General features: G+C 28.4%; 1 protein-coding gene across 2 annotated transcripts; it reads left to right on the top strand.

Moving 5' to 3' along the window:
• Positions 1–7,924: 7,924 nt before the first annotated feature.
• LOC129971398 (alpha-(1,3)-fucosyltransferase C-like) lies at positions 7,925–19,992 on the top strand. 2 transcript variants are annotated; one of them, XM_056085133.1, is made up of 4 exons: positions 7,925–7,971; positions 11,774–11,880; positions 12,000–12,883; positions 18,989–19,992. In XM_056085133.1, exons 3-4 carry the CDS (start codon positions 12,059–12,061, stop codon positions 19,598–19,600), a joined length of 1,437 nt encoding a protein of 478 aa, XP_055941108.1. In that variant the 5' UTR covers positions 7,925–7,971; positions 11,774–11,880; positions 12,000–12,058; the 3' UTR covers positions 19,601–19,992. The 2 variants fall into 2 exon arrangements, with proteins under 2 accessions (XP_055941108.1, XP_055941109.1); XM_056085134.1 differs by having other exon boundaries at positions 7,932–7,971; positions 11,787–11,880.
• The last annotated feature ends 311 nt before the right edge of the window (positions 19,993–20,303 follow it).

Here is a 20,303-nt window from a genome sequence, read left to right as displayed (position 1 = left end):
TTTTTCTTAGAAGTGCGATTGTTTTTAGAAAGCTACTAGAGTACAGTCATCCAAAATAATTTTCCTTTGCTTAATTTCTTTGAAAAATATTTGAAATTAATTGATTATGCATTTTTGTTCGTTTAACAGATTGCAATTAATGATTTATTATGATTATAATCCATTTAGACAATTTAGAACATTTCAATGGCCGTCTTGAGGAAAATCTGCCAGTCAACGCAGAATATGCATTCTAATAAGTAGTTGATAAGCCTAAAATGAAATCCAAATCTTTATAATTCAATTAGTTTGGATCATAAAACATAGGATTTTTTTGTTTGTTTAAAATGTTACGTGTCAAGAATATTTTTCTTAATATGGTAATAGGAAGAGGACTGCATAAAATTTCTCCACTGGTTGTTATATTTGTAAGAAAAGCATATAACCTCTATTCCTTCAAAGTCTTAAAAAAATTGGTTTAATGAGTTTTAAGCAATTATAGAAACAGATAGATTGGGTAAAATTGACTTTAAAGTATATAAAAGGAAGTGCAGTAAGTAGTATTGGGAAGGTATTAATTAGTTGATGATTGTGGGAATTCGCCTATTAGTTAAGCAGATATAATATGATTTAACGTCTTTCCTGTATTCACCATTTGTTTCAAAACTATTTTTGATTTGTGGGATTTTTTTTAAAGATTTTCTTTATTTCTTTTCGGAATTTGAATCTTCGGTGGAGTTTTCCTTATAGTTTTTTTGTATACAAATTTAAGCGTAATTTTTCACCAATGCAATTATCGAGTCAAACAACATAAAATAGAACTATTTAAATTATTTAAAGAATTTCTTCGCAAGTGAAGTAAAAATCTATTTTTAGCGATTTTGAACATAGGTGTTGTGTCTCTACTAGTATGCAATATACATATGCAAAGTATTAGTATTATAATGTAATTCAGTTATTTTATAGATCTCACGTAATGTTTTCTACTAACATCTATACTTATAATAAAGCTCAATGTGTGTGTGTGTGTGTGTGTGTGTGTGTGTGTGTGTGTGTGTGTGTGTGTGTGTGTGTTGGCGCTCTACAGGCCAGACCATTCAACCTACAGCTACCAAATTTGGCACGTGTATACCTTGGAGGCCGGGGATGTGCACCTAGGGGTTATTTTTTTGAATTTTTGAGTAGAATTTTATTTATTTAAAAAAATAAGCGAAATTTTGGCGTGTTTCTGCTATAACTTCCGAAAATATTACCGCACAAAAAAGATTTTTACATAAAGTTAAAGATAAAAAATGTATCTTTTAAATGATACCAATGTTTTAACCTTAAAAATAAATTTCTATTTTTAATGAATTTTTAAATAAATATTTTAACTATATTTTTCAACAATTTTTTTCGTATAAAATAAAAATAAAATTTAAGCTGCACGAGCACGTTTCGCATTCCTGGGAAAAAATTAGCTTTTTTCAAAGTGTTGCCATCACGTTGATTAAAGCTCCAATTAAAAATAAATTAAATCTTTTTGGAAATGAAATCTGCAAAAATATAATTTTCGGCACGTGTCTGTAGGAAATGAAACAAATATGAAATTATTTCTTATTTTTTCTAAAAAATAAATTCAAGAAAAATTATTTTATTATCTTTTACACTCTATATTATTAATCCAATAAATCAGTTTTATTTTAAGGCAAGTTTTGTTTAATATGAACAGGATATCCATTCAAATCAGGGCCACACAGCTAATTTGTAAACACAGATATTTAGTAAGACACAGATCTGCTAAAATGGTCTAAATGGAAAATGATTATATTTTATGTAACTCGATTCAATAAATGCTCTAATAAATAACGAATTTTTGATTTTGCATAAAGCTTCTGCTGTAGAAATCACGAATAACAAAATGTTCTTGAAACACTAATATTTTAAATAAAAAGAGTTAATTTCCAATCAACTAAATCAATCACTTCAACTGGCTGATTTATGAAAATGTGAATATCACTATTCAATAAAAAAAAGGATAATTTTAGATTTTCCATCGATCGTTTCAAAGAAAATACACCAATCAACGCACAGGTTTCTCAAGATTAATTGGCCTAAGATTATGAAAATGTTGAGTTTTTCTAAATTTTTAACATTCAAAACTTCATAAATAAGTCTTAGTTGATCGTGGAAAATAGAAACATTCATTCATTTATTTAAAATTTGGTGTGTCCAGAATATTTCTCAGAATATGATACCTTACTGCATAAAATTTAGACTTCATAATTTTTGAAATATATTTATAGCCAGGAACAAAATATTATTATTGATTTCATTTCAATCCTTTTGAAAGCAAAACTAAAAACTGAATTTTATGCTGAATCTGAGAAATTTTTGTTGAATTATTGTTTGAGATATTACATAAATTATGAAAAATATTTTGTAGTTCACATAAGACTTAAATACCGAGCGATTCTGTTTGCAATACTCATATTCAATAATAATAATAATAAATAAATAACAATAAAGATGATAAATAAAATAAAACGCTTGGTTTTATTAAAAAATATCTTTATATTAATTGCAATTTCATCATTTCCACTTTAAATTAAAGTTGAAGTTTTACCAGAAATGACAACAAATTAGCAAAATATATATAGTAAATTGAACGAAACGATCTAAACAACAGTATAAGTTTGGTATGACTATCAAAATTTGAAGATAAAAAATGTTTTGTTTGAGAATCTATTAAGAGACCAGTTACTTAAAATATTTAATTGAAAATTGTAGCGAGTGATAATACTGGTGAACCGGCTGGTCGATAAAGGCGGCTAGTTATTGAATAAAATCTAAGTGTAGACTATTCTATTTTTAATAATCTTTATGACATGATTATTTTATATTATCATAAACTTCATATTAAAACTAAACCGATAAACTTACCAGCTAAACTGTTTGATGGCAATCTAAATGAAATCAAATTATTAATTTTAATCTCAAATCTTTCTAACATAAACATTTCGAATCTTTCTGAAGATAAAATTCATTGACCATTGGAACTATTAAAATATCATTCATTTATAAGTTTGTGATGCATTTAAAAAGATATTTCGAGATAAATATATAAATTGCATGAATAAATGGTAGTACCATTATGATAGCAAATGGATTGAATAAAGATGAATCCCTTGAATAACAAATTAAATTTTTACTTTCTTGTACGCGAAATAAACAGATTCAAAATTTAATATTTTAATTGTTAAAATCTTCGAATTCGAGAGTTTCACACATGCCCACGTTTGATACCTTACGGAGCCCGGAAAACATATTGCCTATTGTGTATACACAACGCAGAAACGCTTTGAGTTACAAGGGGAAATTTGGTGTATAATTTCGACTCCAAATTTGTAGAATTTCAAAAAAAAAAATTGAAAGAAATTACTTTAAAGTCTATCCAATTGGGTTTTCCTGAACGGCTATAAAATTTGATTCATAAAAAAAAAAAATTAAAATTTTGAAATGGTGTAAAAATTTATTTTTGAGTCATAAGATTTTCGGAAATTATTGCTGAAAAATTCTCAAGCTTAACTTCGAATTAATTAAAATTCTAAATATAATTTCAAAAAAAATTCATTCCAAGATGCACATTTCCGACCTCTAAAGTATGTTTGTGCCAAACTTGATAGTTGTTGGTCAAACTATCTCGGCTTTAGAGCGTCAACATACACATACACATTTGTCTTCATTATTAATAGAAAAATATACAAATTTCAAAAAAAAAAGTCTTAAAAAGAATTAATTCAAAAATATCTGTTTTAAAAAAAGGTCTTTGGCAAAATAATTTTCGAGGTATAGGAAGAACAGATTTATGTCAATAATTGCAAGGAGTGTCAAGAAAAAATACTCCAACAATATTTTGACAATTAATGTTCTGTTAACATAAATAGGAAAACAATATTCCAAGTTTGTTTATGTTTCCGAGTATTCACAAGATTAGCAACAATAATACGAATTTAGAATTACTTTTTTTTTTTCAAAACAGAAATGGATGAAAGCACATAATGAATAGGCAATGTCTCAGAAAAAATTAATGGTTTGGATATGAAATCAAATTAATGCGAAATTATAAAAATATTAGCCTTCGATGTATTTATTCAAATATTTACCGGCTAGCGCATCTTCCCCGTGACCTGGGCGTCTCGGGTTTGAGTCTCGGTTCAGGCATGGTTGTTCTATCTGTGAGGTGTGTGAATGTGCCCCTCTGTAAAAAGGGGTTGTGCAAGCGAATGTGACGAATGAAGTAGTTAAGTCGCACTCTTGGCCCTAGTTGGCGCTACTGAAGAAAACAAGAGACGGTCATTCGGCTTAAATCGCTGACAGATAACTGTGAGAAATCATAAAGTGCCATAAGTCACAACACAACAACAACTGACAAAAAAAAATCAGTTTCTCATAATAACTACTAAACTTCAATATGCATTTAATTTTAACTATAAATTTATTATTAGTAACCTTTGGCAACGAGCTGTTCGTTCCCCATATTATTAGTATTGAGTAATATCATATTAGTATTTAGTATTATATTTAGTAATAACATACCATATTATTAGTATTTAGTAATATTTCGTTGTTATATTTTATCCTACTAAATAAAAGAGGTAATTTAAATTACAATCGAACATTAAATATAGAATATTCTTTTTGGTTAATTCTGTATGCAAAGTGCTGAAATTAATTGGTAAAATCAGTCCAATTGTTAAACCTGTGTTAAAGGTTTTATTTTACAATATCTCTTAAAAATGGAGGACGAAAGGATTATCAATGGGTCAAATACCCATTAATGACGTATCTAGATATCATGAGCTTTCAAATGAAATGAAAATTGACGAAATCCGTACAGCAATTAAGGTTGGGAAACACAATTAAATTAGAAATGGGAAGAAAATTATCTATACATTTTTTAATAATAAATGTACAATAAAATAAATGTTTTTTTTAAATGGTGGGTGGAGGAAGCAGACATCCATTGACGTATCTAAATGTCGTAAGCTTTAAAATGAAACGAAAATCCGAGAAAACCTGCAGTGGCTTTAGCTGGGGAATTCTGTTAGTTTCCCCCCCCCCCATAGGGAATATAGAGTGGAGGGTTGTTGTTATTTTTAAACATTTATTCAAAAATATAGAATGATGTGAACAGTTGATAACTGGTGATATATCTTGGAATCCTAATCTTTCATGTTACGTAAAAATTGGCGAAATCGGTACAGTAGTTGAGACAGAATTTTTCTAATTGGTTTAAACATATAGATGACATACTCATTATTATATACACTACCGAATTATTGACGTTTTACGCAATTTTTTGTGTTAACCCTTTAAAGGGCCATTTTTTTCTAGTCATATTATGTTAAAATATTTTTAAGCTTGAAATTAGAATAAGAAAAGGGATTCATTTAGCTTATTAGATCAATTTAATTTGATTAATTAATTAATTTGATTAAGTAAGTAATCTGCTTAATTAATTTGATTAATTAAGTAATTTGATTGATTAATTTGATTAATTAAGTAATTTGATTAATTAATTAATTTGATTGATTAATTAATTTGATTAATTAATAATTGAATGACAATCCAAGACACATTATTTTGTGTGAGATAAAGAACTAAAGCATCTAAGTTTCTGTCTTTCTAAAAAAATGTGTCAGAACTTATGCCAACCTACATAATTTCATACAAAGATTGATAAATTTGGTGGAAAGCATACTTCCCACGGCCTTATAAAGGTTGTGGGAATTATGCTTAAGGTAACATTGAATAAAGGAATTATGCTAAGGTATAAAGGAATAAGCATAAGGAATTATGCTTATAAAGGTAACATTGAATGCCCATTCAATGTTAATTTTAAAAAAAGTATTAATTTTAAATCAAATTTATTAATATTTGGCTATATAAATTTGTATGTATATGCAATATGTAAATACATATTGATAATTAAAAATCCTGTATACATCTGATTTTGTCCTACGATGTTCTAGTACAAAAAATAAAAGTAGCTTCGCATTTGTAAACTCGTGAGCATATATAATAAATAAGTTGCATGTTAGCAATTTCAGTTGCAGGTTGGTTGCTGTAGCTACCAATATTTCTTATTTATCATCAACTAGAAATCCTTTATTTTAGATACATGCCTACTTTAACGAAAATTGTATGTAGCTGTTGCTATTTTTCTTTTAGTATTTTTTTTTTTTTTGTTAATTTCTTATGTTTGAAAATTACCTATTTCTAAACAGCCTTCAGAATGATTGCTTTTAGTATTCTTTTTTTTGTCATGCAATATTTAAGTGCAAAACAAATAAGAAACGACCTTTTATCGACCAACTAATTTCTTGTGTAGAATTCAGTTAATAAGTAAACTCCACGTTAGTACTTTGAGTAACAGTTTGGTTGCTATAGTTACCTTTTTTTATTTATTTAGTCATCAATTGGAAATTTTTAGCTTTTATTACACGCATATATAAACAGACACTATATGTAACTAGTACTATATTTTTGCATTTTTTTAAATTTCTCATATTTAAAGATTACTTTTTTCTAGATATCTTTTAGAATAAATAAATTTTATATTAATTCCTTTGAGTTAAATATCTAGTTATGATCATTGCTGACCCTCTATTCATCTACTCTTCTGCTGGTCATTCATAAAAGGCAAAAAGGAAAGAGGGCGAGTTTTGGAACTGAATTGTTAAAAAAAAAATATTCACCAGCTCTTAGTGATCAACAAATAGCAAAGTATCTGTGTTATCAAATATATTACAGAAATAAATGATATGATGTTTTAAGAAATAAAACAACACACGCAAATCTTTTCCATTATTAACTTCCGCTGCTTACAAACGCGAGAATGTTTTAACCTTGAAGGATTTAACCCTCAAGGGTAGTATACATTGCAAATCGTTCTTAGGTTAATTATATTAATATCTTGTTTTAAAGCAACACTAGGATTATTTTGAGACGGACCTCGCAATTTTGAACTGTGATCAGATAACGATATGGCACCTGAGCTGTCACCCTCCTCTCCAAACTTCCACTCCACATCAGCCGGAGGAAGTTTGGCCCTAACGGATTTATTGTGCACCAGACCCGCTTACACGACAGTTCTTCGGTGGGATCGGATCTCGAGCCTGAAACCCTACGGTTCCGAAGCCGAGATCTTATCACCAGGCTACAGCAGCACCCTGCAGATCTTTCTTGGAATCAGGTTAGAACCGGAGACTCTCTGGAACCGAATACGAGATCTTGCAATGACTGCCATATTTGCATGACAACCGCTGATAATCCGATAAAATTGACCGATAAATGATACAAAATAATAAAAACTTTAATTTGCAACTTTTAAACAACTTTTATTTGCAATTGATCGATAGACTTTTTCTTAGACCATTTGGAACCATAGTTTGATCTAGAAGTGCTTCTGTAGTTACAAAATTACTTATTAAATTTCATTTATTGCATTTTTGAGTTTTCACTTTTACATATTTTTGTAAGTACAGACCGACGAACCTTTAACTCCTTAACCGAAATCTAGAACGTGGAGATGCGTCAAAAAAACGAGTTTTCAAGTTTTTGGAATATTACAATAATTTCGTTATAATACATATACAAGAAAGTATAAAAGAAACCATACATTTCCGACTGATGTATTTTCATACATTGAACTTAATTTTATGTTTCATTTTATGCGTTATTTTCCTTTAATTGTCGTTCATTTTTCTTTAGAATTTTTTAGCTGAATATATAAATTTATATATGAATTGTTAGTGTAGGACCATTTTATCATTTTAGCAACAAAAAATCTTACTCTTTAGAGGAGAAAAAAAAAGACTTCTTCAGAATTAGATAAGATAACCTTTTAGAGATAAGATAATAGGTATTCTACGAAGGTGTGAAAGTCTACCTCGTCATTATATTACGTAGTTACATTTAGAATAGACTGTTGAAGAAGGGCAGAAAAAGGTAAAAGATAATTTTGATCTTTTAATTAAAAATATCATAAACTCTGATTATGCTTTATTCTGTATGAAGGCATGTATAATAATTTCATTTTAAATACTTTAAATGCTAAAAAGAGATTTCAATTTCAATCGTAATTTTAAATTTTAATATCATTAAATAATTATCTGTGCCTATTTCATATCATTTATTTATAATAGTGTGAAATAATTCTGAATTTATTTCTTTTCAGAATTCATATTTCACTTTGAAAAATTATTTAAAATATTTAATTACTTTGTTCTATACTGTCTGTTCTTAAATTTTAAAATGGCATAGGACAGAGATATTTCGAAAGAGTTTCTCTGGAAAATTAATTAAAATCCTGAAAGAATTTCAAAACGGCATTAAGACAGATTTTCAAAAAATTTCGTTTTAAAAAAACAATTATTTTTTTCCAAAAAATTTTACATTCATTTTAAATATGCAGGTGATAGGATATTTTAAAAAAGGAAAATATTTTTTTCAATTAAACTGTAATATAGTGTCTGTGAGATATAATTAAAAATAGTTTTAAAAAATATTATAAGTGTTTGAAGAATTAGGAATAAAAATTTAATATTGTACAATATGATTTTGAAAAGAAAAATTAATTTAATAAAAAGTTTATAAACAAGCATTTATTAGCATATTAAAAAAAGAATTTTTAATTTTAAATATTTTATACTTTTTAATTTTTAATTTGTTTCATTTTTGTAAATGTTGTGGAATCCTGAATTTTTTTTCAAACTCTTTACCAGATGGCACCACATTATGCAATCAGAATTAAATTTACCTATTAATTGGTAATTCCTAAAATATTAAAATAGTGTATTATCATCGAAATCACGCTAGTGTACAAATTTTCAAAATTCTACCTCATAAGGAAGAAAGTAAAAAAAAAATCTATTACAAAATTCAATCGTTACAACCATGAAACATGTCAAATAAAATAACAAGGTAAAAGTTTTGACCTGCTAGTCTTGCGAACAGTCCCAAATCTAATGAGATAAGATTAGATAAGATTGCCTTTTGGAGATCTTTAAAGTCTTTTCTTTGCGATTGCAATTAACTTAAATGATATGAAAATATTTTTTTTGTCAGATAACTTTTTTTACTTCAAAGTTAAAATAGTGATTGTCTGAAATTTGGCATTTTTCTGCAGTATCTTCCCAAAATATGATTACACAAATATAAATTTTATACCTTTTCAAAGTTTAAATATTGTCTTTTTAATGATATCAATTTAATAGTAGTGTAGTACTATTTTTAATGTGTGTGTGTGTGTGTGTGTGTGTGTGTGTGTGTGTGTGTGTGTGTGTGTGTGTGTGTGTGTGTGTGAATTTGACGGAATCATAGACGTGAAGTTATATCTAAACGGCACTTATCTCAAATTAAACATAACCAATATTTTCAGCGAAACAGTTGATCAGAAGAAGCGACTAGTCGACAATTCATTTTCATAAATTATTATATATAATTTAAATATATGCTTCCGAACTATAGTAGAATAAATGAATTGTTTTTTTTTTCATATTTAGTGATATATATTAATACATTCAATCGTATTTTATAAATGGATTTTTATTTATTTAACTCACGATGGCTTCACTTATCAGTGAAAAAAGATATACTGCAATTGAATATCGGCAAGAAATATCCACAAAATATATAAGATATACACATTCTTGTTACATAACATGTTATAAAATATGTATATCATACCGGGAACATAACATAGCAAAACACAATAAATAGTATATGAGCATTTTAAAAACATACATGAAAATACAAGACATGGCAAAAACACAAAGTGCAATTAAGAAACTCCATTAACAAACTAAAACCAATTAAATCTAAGTTAAAGTTAATTAAATTAAAAATAATAAAACAGATATAACCTAAATAAAAAACACTAAAACGGAACAAAATTAATTAAATATAATTTAACTTTTTATTATTAATAATTCATAAATGCACCATAAATTATTTCTAATCTAAAAAAACTCACTTTAAATGTTTTTATTTAATAAAGTATACATCAATGCATTATTGACTTTTTTATGTTATTTCCTGTATCATAAAATTTGATTCACTCAAATAGGATGAAACATGTTTATTTAAACATGAAATTTTCGGAGTACCATTTAATTAAAATATTGAGTACTTGCTTTATTAGATTTAATTACATCATTTGGTATTCTAATTATCCTAAACCATGATTAAGTTCCATCGGCGTCATTAATAAGTTGTGTATAATTTCTTTCATGCCATTTCTATTTTTAACTGATTAGATTCGTTTAAATCAAAAAAAAAATTAACATTTTTTTTATTTGTAATTACTTTTTAATATCTGAAGTATATGCAGCTAGAAACTTAAAAGAATATTAATTAGAGATGTTTCAAAGGTAATTAATTCCACAGTTTTTTCAGCTTTGGACCATTTTTTGTTGAAAAAAAAATCTTTTCATTTAGCAGAAAAACACTTCTTGAAATATAAATTTTTTCTTTAAAAGAATACCTTTCCGAATATTACTAATTGCTAATTGAAGGATGCATTCCATATTTTATATAACTTTTATCACTACATCATCTGCAAGAAACAAGTTAGAGGAACGTACACCATCTGTAGTTCATGAACGAATATGATTTCTAAAGGGTGTCCTAAATTAACGCAAGATTTGTATTAGCCACCATTTGTTCAGTAAAGTTTGGCGATCCTATTAAAAAAAACTATTTGACAGCTGATAGTTTAGGGTTAGTAAAAACGGAGCGTTACACGATAGAAAAACGTATTTTCACTTCAGAACAAAATTTCAAAAATAATGAAAGTCTGGCGGTCACAGTTCGAAAATTTGAGAATGGACCCCCTAAATCGTGTGATTTAACGCCATTGGATTTCTTTTTATGGAGTTATTTGAAGTCAAAGGCCTAAGTCACAAGCACGTGCATATTGAAGGTGGAAATTCAATACTGCATCAATGGAATTCAGCCATATTTAAGGAAAATTATCGTGAAAAATTTAGACAAAATGGTACATATGTGCCAGCAAAGGCATGGAAACCATTTGCTCTATGTATAATTCCATAACCCTATCCTTTGCACTTTACAATTCAATAAAATATATAACAATTTAAAGGGAAAAAACTGCATTTTTCATTTAATTAAATCTTGCGTTAACGCGTTGTTCTATCGTGTAACGCTCCATTTTTACTAATCATAAATTATCAGTCGTCAAATGGTTTTTTAATAGGGTTGTCAACACTTTACTGCATGAATGATGGTAAATCAAATTTTGCTTTAATTTTGGGACACCGTTTATATTATCTAGTTTGGTGTAATTTTAATTATGAGTAAATAATTAGAAGAGACACATAGTTTTCCTACATTGGTGAACTTTGTCCTTGCCGAACAATTGTTGTACCCTTGAAAAGCTTAAAACTCGTATTTGAGACTTCCTCTTGCTGTTCATGTCAATTTAATTCAGGACCCATAGTTTTTAGTTCACCCTTAGGCTCGTATTAAAACTACAGACCTCCATAATAAAACAGATGTAAAGAAAAACATAAACGAAATTGATTTACTAAAAACAAATTCATGAAAAAAAAGAAATTGATAAAAGAGTGACAAAGGCATTTATTACCACAGTAATCTAGTTGGCTTGGAGTTTTCAACAGCACTAACTGATTACATATATGTACATGAAAGAATGTATATTACAATTTTGTTACAGTATAAAAAAATATACTGTTTCATAGATTTACATAATATATTTTTATAATTTTAGTGACCTGTTTTAGGTAAAAATCGAAAATTTTAAAAATGCAAGCAAAATATAAAAGAAAGTTTACGCAGTAATGAAAAAGGGCGGAACTGCAAAAAGGAAAGCTGATGGTAAGTAATATTTTACAATGAAATATTTTGTTTTATTGACTTCAGATGATATGATTTTGATATTTTATGTCATTTCCAGTTAAATAATAAAAACTGAAATCAAATTCTCTTCGTTTCAGAAAAATAATAAATATGTTTAGAACCTTCGAGGCTAGAGATTGTTCCTATTCCTTGCAAAATGGACAAATTTCCGATATTGAAGCGCCTTTGTAAACGCCTGTATCTCCTAAGTACCATAATTGTAGCAGCCATAATATTCACTCTGTATCTCAAAAGTGAAAATTATTTGCATATAAATGACGTCTACATACAACATGATAATGCAATCCCAACAATCGATCCATATCTTTACAAAGCGAGAAATCGCATCTCTGAAGCATCTGCTAACTCAAACACATCACTGGAAATCAAGGAAAGACATCAGATTAATACATCAAAAAATGTTTTTCCAAATACAAGCGAAATGACTCTATTGATTGTTAACAGCTCCATTACAAATTCTTCATATTATCATGAAACAAATCATAATAACACCAAGTACATTCGTTCGAGCATCGATTTAAATAATTCCACTTACCTTCCATCCAGAGATATTAATGGAACTCATACCACATCGCCAATGGCAAAACCGGTTCCAGAAACCTGCCAAAAGTTCTCTATGAAGGGCGCCAAACTAATTCTCCTTTGGACTCCATTTTTTGGTGGATGGGACTACTTTCCACAAGGAAATTTTCAGTTTTGTTCTCATTGCCGCAACTGTCGAATTACCACCGACAGATCCGAGCTTCGAAAAAGTGATGGTATAATATTCCATGCAAGAGATATATTGCTGTTTGATTTACCGCCTGTTCGATATCCTCACCAAAGGTGGATCTTCTATAGCTTAGAATCTCCACCTTATTCAGATTACCCTGGATTGGAACACATGAGGAATATGTTTAATTGGACCATGACCTACAGAACAGATTCCGATATTGTTAGTCGATATGGTGCAATAGTAAGGGTAAGTAGTAGAATTTTGATGGAATTTTAATATGCAGAGAGGTCTAAATTATGGATACTTTGAATTTTTTCGAAGTTCCCATGTTTCAGAAAAGTGTTATATGTCATTAAATGTAATGAATTGAAAAGTAATCCGTTATGGGTAATAAAGTACAGAATTCAATACAAAAAAACTGAAAGGAGATTTAATTGCGAACCCCTTATTTTTCAGTTAAGCAATACACAAATGTTGTATTTAACCTACATGTGCCAGACGTTATTGTTTACGAAATAATGCCAAGAGATAATTATATCTTTTATTTGATTGAGGCCTCATTCTTACAAGTGTTTTCAAACAACAAAACCAATTCTCAGTGGTGTTCAAGGTGGGATTGCTTCCAAGCCAATCATCAACTCCATGATACTCTCTGTGAAGCACATTTGCATATAAATGCTGTGTAACAAAGATCTGAAACCTGTTGATATAAAAAATACCACATTACCTGGCAATAGATTCTTGATGGAAAGTAAATATTTTGATTCTAGGATCTTCCTTTGTACTTTCTGGCTTTTACGTGCTATCTATAACATGAAAGCAGCTGGCTTCGACTGTTTCTATACATAATTAGACAATAACACTTGTATGATTCTTCGTTGTTGTTTTAACCTTCTCGTTGCGTATCCCGCGATTTCCACTGGCAACGTAGAAGTAGCAAAATTTCCGCAACCCGCGATTTCCGCGGCAATTGATTTTTCTGTCTATGGGTTGGATTTTTCTGTCTATGGTTCAGAGAGGGTTGCTGTGCAACCCGCTCTTTTCCCATTCATGGTTTCATTCAGATTTGGATTAACAGATAGCGTTAGATAGATAACTGCAAAATATAAAGCATGTTTTGCAGCATTTCGCGCACTCTTTTCAAAGCTCAAAGATGCCTGGCAGGGAACGTTTCGCAATTTTTGAACCTATTTTGATGAAAGAATTACGCAGCAAAGGGTTAATGCCGTCCAAAAGCACCTCTTTTCTTATTCAACGTCTTACGTATTTCTTGCCAACACTTTCAAACGTCAATATCTTTATTTCCATCAATTTTTATAACTTATTTCCACTGACCCTTTCTCCATTTAACATGTTTCTTTGCACACGGTATTTTTTTTCTGGCCCTATATTTTATTCAAGATAGTTTTTCTGAGAATTCCAGTCTTCAGTACTAATTCGAATGTTCTCCTCGTCATTCTGGAACTGACCGACAAACAGCAGTCGCACTCAGTTCACACCTCAGAATCTCAAAAGGCATCTTTCAGTCCACGATGAGCGCACTTTTTATTTTCCTATCATCAACTGCAACTTTGCATTTTTTTTTCTGAGACAGAGAGAGGGGCTTTCCTATTTTGTTCTGAATAAAGTTTTCTGATAACGTAAGTAATTTCTTTCCACTCTCGATGTACTAATATTCCTAGCCATTTCTTTCGCTATTTGGGCATATATAAGCTAAATTTAATGCAATAAAGCAAAATTAGATCTTTTCATATGTAACAGTCGTTACCTTTCCTATGCTGTATTGCTTTTTATAATTTTTATTTTTTACGGTATCAATAGAACTAAACACAGCACACTCAAATAAAAATTGTAATTGCATAGCAGTGACACCAGGAAACAACTTTAATCTACCAAAAGAACAGCCAAACTATTATTTCCTTTGAAGATAATGTTGAGTAATTGATGCTGTTCCTTAGGTCCTCAGAGCGAATTACAGAGTTGGCACAATTACTGTAGTTAACTCTTTTCTCTTTTTGTATCTGTGTAATGTTTATTCGTCTGATTAAAATTAGAATGACTCCTCTAGTAATGCAAGTATTTCATTCCTGATTTTTGTTCTGAATTTAATAATAAAATTTCTTTAAAAAAATGCATCATTCATTTTTATGTGAAGTGAAACTTTATAACCATTCAAATCTAAAGAAAACAGGCAACTCGAAATTTGACGCGGTATCTACAATTTTGGAAACCACTGTATATGTCTGAACTTTGCTATAAATATCTTAGATTATATGTTTCAAAAAAATTTCTTCTTCAGATATTGTAAAATCGAAATATTAAAATATTTAGCAAAAATTAAGCTAATCTGATTTTTCATTTAAATTTATATCCCTTTCTTTTTATCATATGAGAACCTGATGTTATTTTGGTTTGAGGTTTTTGAAGCCTCAAAATGCGTAGACAACAAACTGGCGATTTATCGCTTTTGAGGCATCAATTTTTCGCTTTTAGGGTTATTAGAAAATAATGCAGAAGGTTTTCCCATTTGGCGATATATCGCCAACTAAATTTACAACTTGATTTCCAAATAATTCATTCTCTGAATTCTTACGAATTGTCTTAATTAATTTAAGTCATTAACCAGTTTAAACCGATTTGAAACAATAACGAGACTATCAGATTACGCATGCTTCGCTATTTAGCAAAACGATGGGGGGTTTTTTTTTCATCTCAAAATCGGTCGAGCTCCAAAACTTTGTTTGCCACCTAGAAAAATTTAAAAGGAAAATTTTTAAAAAAATCATTTATATATATATATATATATATATATATATATATATATATATATATATATATATATATATATATATATATATATATATATATATATATATATATATATATATATATATATATATATATATATATATATATATATATATATATATATATATATATAGATAGATAGATAGATAGATAGATAGACAGATAGACCAATAGAGAAGTCTCGTGATTGTTTCAAATCGGTTTAAACTGGTTAATGACTTAAATTAATTAAGACAAATGATGACTTAAAAATAGTAATGTTTTCACATGATAACTTGAAATTTGCGATCATAGATCTCATTTTTAATTTTTTTTTCTGAATAAAGCAAATTTTACAAGATAAAAGTAAGCCGTTTGTGTTCGTCCAGTTTGATAATATCCCTCCTTCATTTAATATCAGATTATTTCTGAACAGCCAGCATTCTCAAGTAGCCGCAAATAGAAATCGTCGTGATATTTAAAAAATAAGAGAATTTGTTCATTATTTTAATTTTTGAAAAAAATGAGGACAAACATTTTGTGTAGCTCTAAATATTTTATTTATACAGAGTTTCCACTCTTATCGTGGCCATATAGCTTCTTTCTAAATGTTATATAGTTCCAGTAAAAAAATGATTTAAATGACTAGACGAAATATTTTTTTTAAAATTGTTTGAATCAATAAATGCATTTATGAAATAGTTACGAATTCTAACTTTTTATACGGTTTGCTCCTCCTATCAGTCATATTTAGTAAAATATTTACTCCAAAAAATGCCATAAAAATTATCTTATTGTAACTAAAATTGGCTGAGTTATAGCCTAATTAAGGATGAGATGGAAATTCATTTTTACGAATAATTGAAAAAGTTACAAACCGCTGTATAATTTGCAAACGGTCCCTTAAGATCTCTCTCCAGACTGCAGATTTAGCTGTAAATTTGTTACAATTAGTGATTTTCAATACTTTATAAATTAAATAATTTTAATCGCAGAACATTTTTTTTTGTTTAAGATATTTCAATGCCAAGAATATTTTAATAAATATGACTGATAGGATCCTGGGACAGCATAAAAAGTTAGATATTGTAATTCTAAAAAAATATATTTATTAACTCAAACACCATAAAATGAATTCTTTCAGTTATTTAAAGCATTTTTCCAACTGGATATCTCTAATGGTTTAGAATTTAGGTATTTGGTCATGATAAGAGTAAACATCTTGTATATTAGTATATACAGAATGAATGATAAAACCTTGTATATTCAATGTTGTTCGGGATGAAATTATTTTCATGTTTTTAGTTCATGTATATTAATGTTCCGTTTTAAAGCAACCTTAAAGCTGTTTTAGGAGGAACCTCGTAATTTCTAAGAGCAGTCAGATGACGAGGTCGATAGTGAGATGTTAAGGGAAAATTCTCGACAAGCAATAATTAATGAGTTTTTAATTGTTATTTTTGAAATAAATTAAAAATAGCCCTGAGATAAGGTATAGTTTTATTCTCCTTTTTTGATGTTATAAAAATAAATTACATCAAGAATAATTGATAAAGCAATCGTATAAAACAATAACCGAATTGATTTTATCGAATTCGGTTATTGTTATCAATCGGTTAATGTTATCCCAATTCTTAAGTCCTGAAATAAACACATTAAACGGCAGCTACCGTATCATATCAGCTATTAAAAACTGAATCATGTAAACGTTACGTAAAAGAATATAAAAATATATTTAACAATGAATATAAAATATTATTATTCCAAGAATCTCAATATGTCTGTTGCCATACGCATTTTAAAAACGTACGATATCTTAATGTAGAGCAATTCTCCCATAAAAATTATTTTAATATACAAAATCTCTTCATTGACTTAATTAGTTTTAATTAAAATAGATAAACTAATGAATTAATTAAATGAATAGGCCAATTAATCTTAAAATCTCGCAGCTTTCCAAAAAATAGATTACCCCACATGTTTTTAAAAACCAATGAAAATCATAATTTCATATGTAATTCATAGTTATAAAAATAATTCAAATTTTAATTGAAGGCAACGATTTAAATTTTTATATAATTCATATGCATTCCTTGCTGTAATTTACATTATTATAGCAAGGAATATGAAAGCAATAATTTTGAACAGTAAATCTAATAGCATTTAAGATCAATTCTTTTTAAGAATAATTTTAAGATTAATAATTTAATAATTAAGAACTTTTTAATTTAAATTCAATTCTTTTTAAGAAAATGTTGAACAATTTTCAAGTTAGAAAGAGGATTTTCAATATCGTTAATAAAACCAGTGTGATTGGTCCTCCCAAAACTTTCTTGCGTAATCTCTGATAAACTTGTCATGCCCTATTGCCGTACAATAGATACAAAATATTAACTTTTGGATTGAATTTAGCAATTTTACTGAATCTATGATGTCATTATTGACGAGTGTTTTGGTGACATGTGTTAATAGTATCTGAAAATCCAATTTATGTTTTAGACCTGTATATCTCAACCGGTAGAAACAAAAAAAATAACACAAAAATGCAATTGTAGTCACAAAACCCCTTACCAAATTTGATATATTCAAGTCATTCCATTTTTTTGAATAATCACGTTTACGTATTTCTGAATGTTTTGACCAACAGACAGAAAACACACACTTGGATTTGGCTCAAAATCTGACAAGTGTCTACACTATAGACCTGTGTACCGAATTTTATATGTCTAGCTCTCTTCGTTTTGTAATTATCGTGTTAACTTAGTTTCGAACAGCCGGACAGATGGACTTCCTCTGAAAAACTTTTATTCAAATATTGATAGAGGCTGAGGTTGAGGTTTACATTTTTATGGCATAAAAGCCAGAATTGGCTATGTTGCGTCAAGACACATGGTATGAATGTATTACCATACGATTAAAAATGATGTTTCCTCCAGGCTAAAAATCAAATATTGATAGAAATCTCCAAATTTGATGTAAGTAAATTCTGTATACCTAATTTCAACCGTCTAGTTCAAAGCATTTTTGAGTTATCTTTGTCAAAGACAGGCGGATATTTTCCAAAAATGAGTATTTTCGAACTCAAGAAGGTCTAAAAGATAGAGATTTGTCGAAATCTCGAGTTTGAATATTTTCATGATTACTATTCTTTCTCTCTACTACGTATGCAATAAAAAATCGCACTTCAACAGCTTTAAAATAAACTTCTTGAATCTTGGGCACCTATATGTTTTTTGCTTGCTCAATAAAAGCATGACTTTTTATTAATAAAATTAACATCTTAATTAGTTGTCCTGAAACCTTCTCTAAAACATTTCTTATTCTTCATTATAATTATAAACAAAAATTTGAATAAAATCTAATTTGTGGTTTGGATTTTTACGAGGCACAAATATTAAATACATCAATTTTATTTATATAGATGTAATGGTCATAACTTTTTTTGAATTGTTATAAAGAGTTATTTAATTGTTTAATTAAAGTTAATTAATTGTTTATTAAAAAGTTATTATCATCATCACAATACAATTAAGCCATTAATTACCTTTTCTTTTCAATTTTTAGAATACTCAACCGAAACAAATTGATCTTCAATCCTTACAAAAATATTTCGAAAAAAAATCTAGATCCGTGGTCTGGATGACAAGTCATTGTCCAACTTATGGAGGCCGAGACGAATATGTAGCAAAATTGCGTAAATACATAGAAGTTGATGTATACGGCACCTGCGGCACTTCCGTTTGTCCACCTGGAGACACCGAAAAATGCCTACAAGAGTATGCCGACAAATATAAATTTTTCTTAGCTTTCGAAAATACCATCTGCAAAGATTACATTACAGAGAAATTATTCCGGAATCTGAATTACGATATCATTCCAGTGGTGTTCGGTGGCGCTGATTATGATAAGTTTGTGCCGCCAAATTCTTATATTGATGCCTTAAGCTTCCAGTCTCCTAAGCACTTGGCGCTTTTCCTATCTGGAGTTGGCAATGATTTTGAGTTATATAGTAACTATTTCAAATGGAGAGAGAATTATTCCATTGGCATCATTAATAGAAAAGAATGCGATTTATGTACTAATTTACACAGGAAAGATCTCAAACCATCTTCATATAGTGACTTGAGAAAATGGTGGGTTACAGATTCTCAATGCCGTGCTTGGAAGCCAAAATAATGAAAGCTAACAATTTTGTTCTAACTTAACAATTGTTTAAGGAGATAAAATTATTCTTACTGAACAAATTCTGTAGGGAGTGATTTTATTCTAATTTAACAAATGCTTCTAATGCTGTTCTAAATTAACAAACTGTTTTTGTTCAAGCTGGACAAATGTTTCAGGAATTACTTTTGTTTTAACTGAGCAAATGTCTCAGGAATATGTTTCAGGGAAAATTATATTTATTATTATGCTATTTTCATCTGACCCTAATGATTTCATCTCTTCATATTTTTTATTAATATTTTTCACATTGATGTGCAAATTCCTTTATTTTGCTGATTGTTCTAAAAATATAATTTCAATAAATGTAATAATTTTCTTGAGAATAAAGTGTTAATTTATTTTCTTTTGTTCTGTCAACAACAGACTTTTAAAAATATGTGGGCTTAATATGAAAACAAGCATATAACATTGCTAGTTAATATGCCTAGATATGTAGTTTCCTGTCCTTTTGATTTTGCGAACCACCTGTTATAAATGAAATAAATAATATGATAAAAATAAAAATATATTAATAATTGTTTATAATAATTAATAATTATTATAATTATAATTAATAATTGTTAATTATAATTATAATTATTAATATGCCTAGATATGTGATGCCCAAACTTTTTTGTTTTGTTTATAAAATAAATAATATCATAAAAATAAAATT

The sequence above is a fragment of the Argiope bruennichi genome, chromosome 6 (assembly GCF_947563725.1).
Source record: "Argiope bruennichi chromosome 6, qqArgBrue1.1, whole genome shotgun sequence".
In the NCBI taxonomy this organism is placed as follows: Eukaryota; Metazoa; Arthropoda; class Arachnida; order Araneae; family Araneidae; genus Argiope; species Argiope bruennichi.
This window is presented reverse-complemented; position numbering and strand designations above follow the sequence as displayed.

Bases quoted from the DNA above. Each gene is read 5' to 3' on its own strand.
- LOC129971398 (XM_056085133.1), top strand. From the start codon at position 12,059: ATGGACAAATTTCCGATATTGAAGCGCCTTTGTAAACGCCTGTATCTC. The intron at 12,884-18,988 runs GTAAGTAGTAGA...TTCAATTTTTAG, and splicing joins GATATGGTGCAATAGTAAGG to AATACTCAACCGAAACAAAT.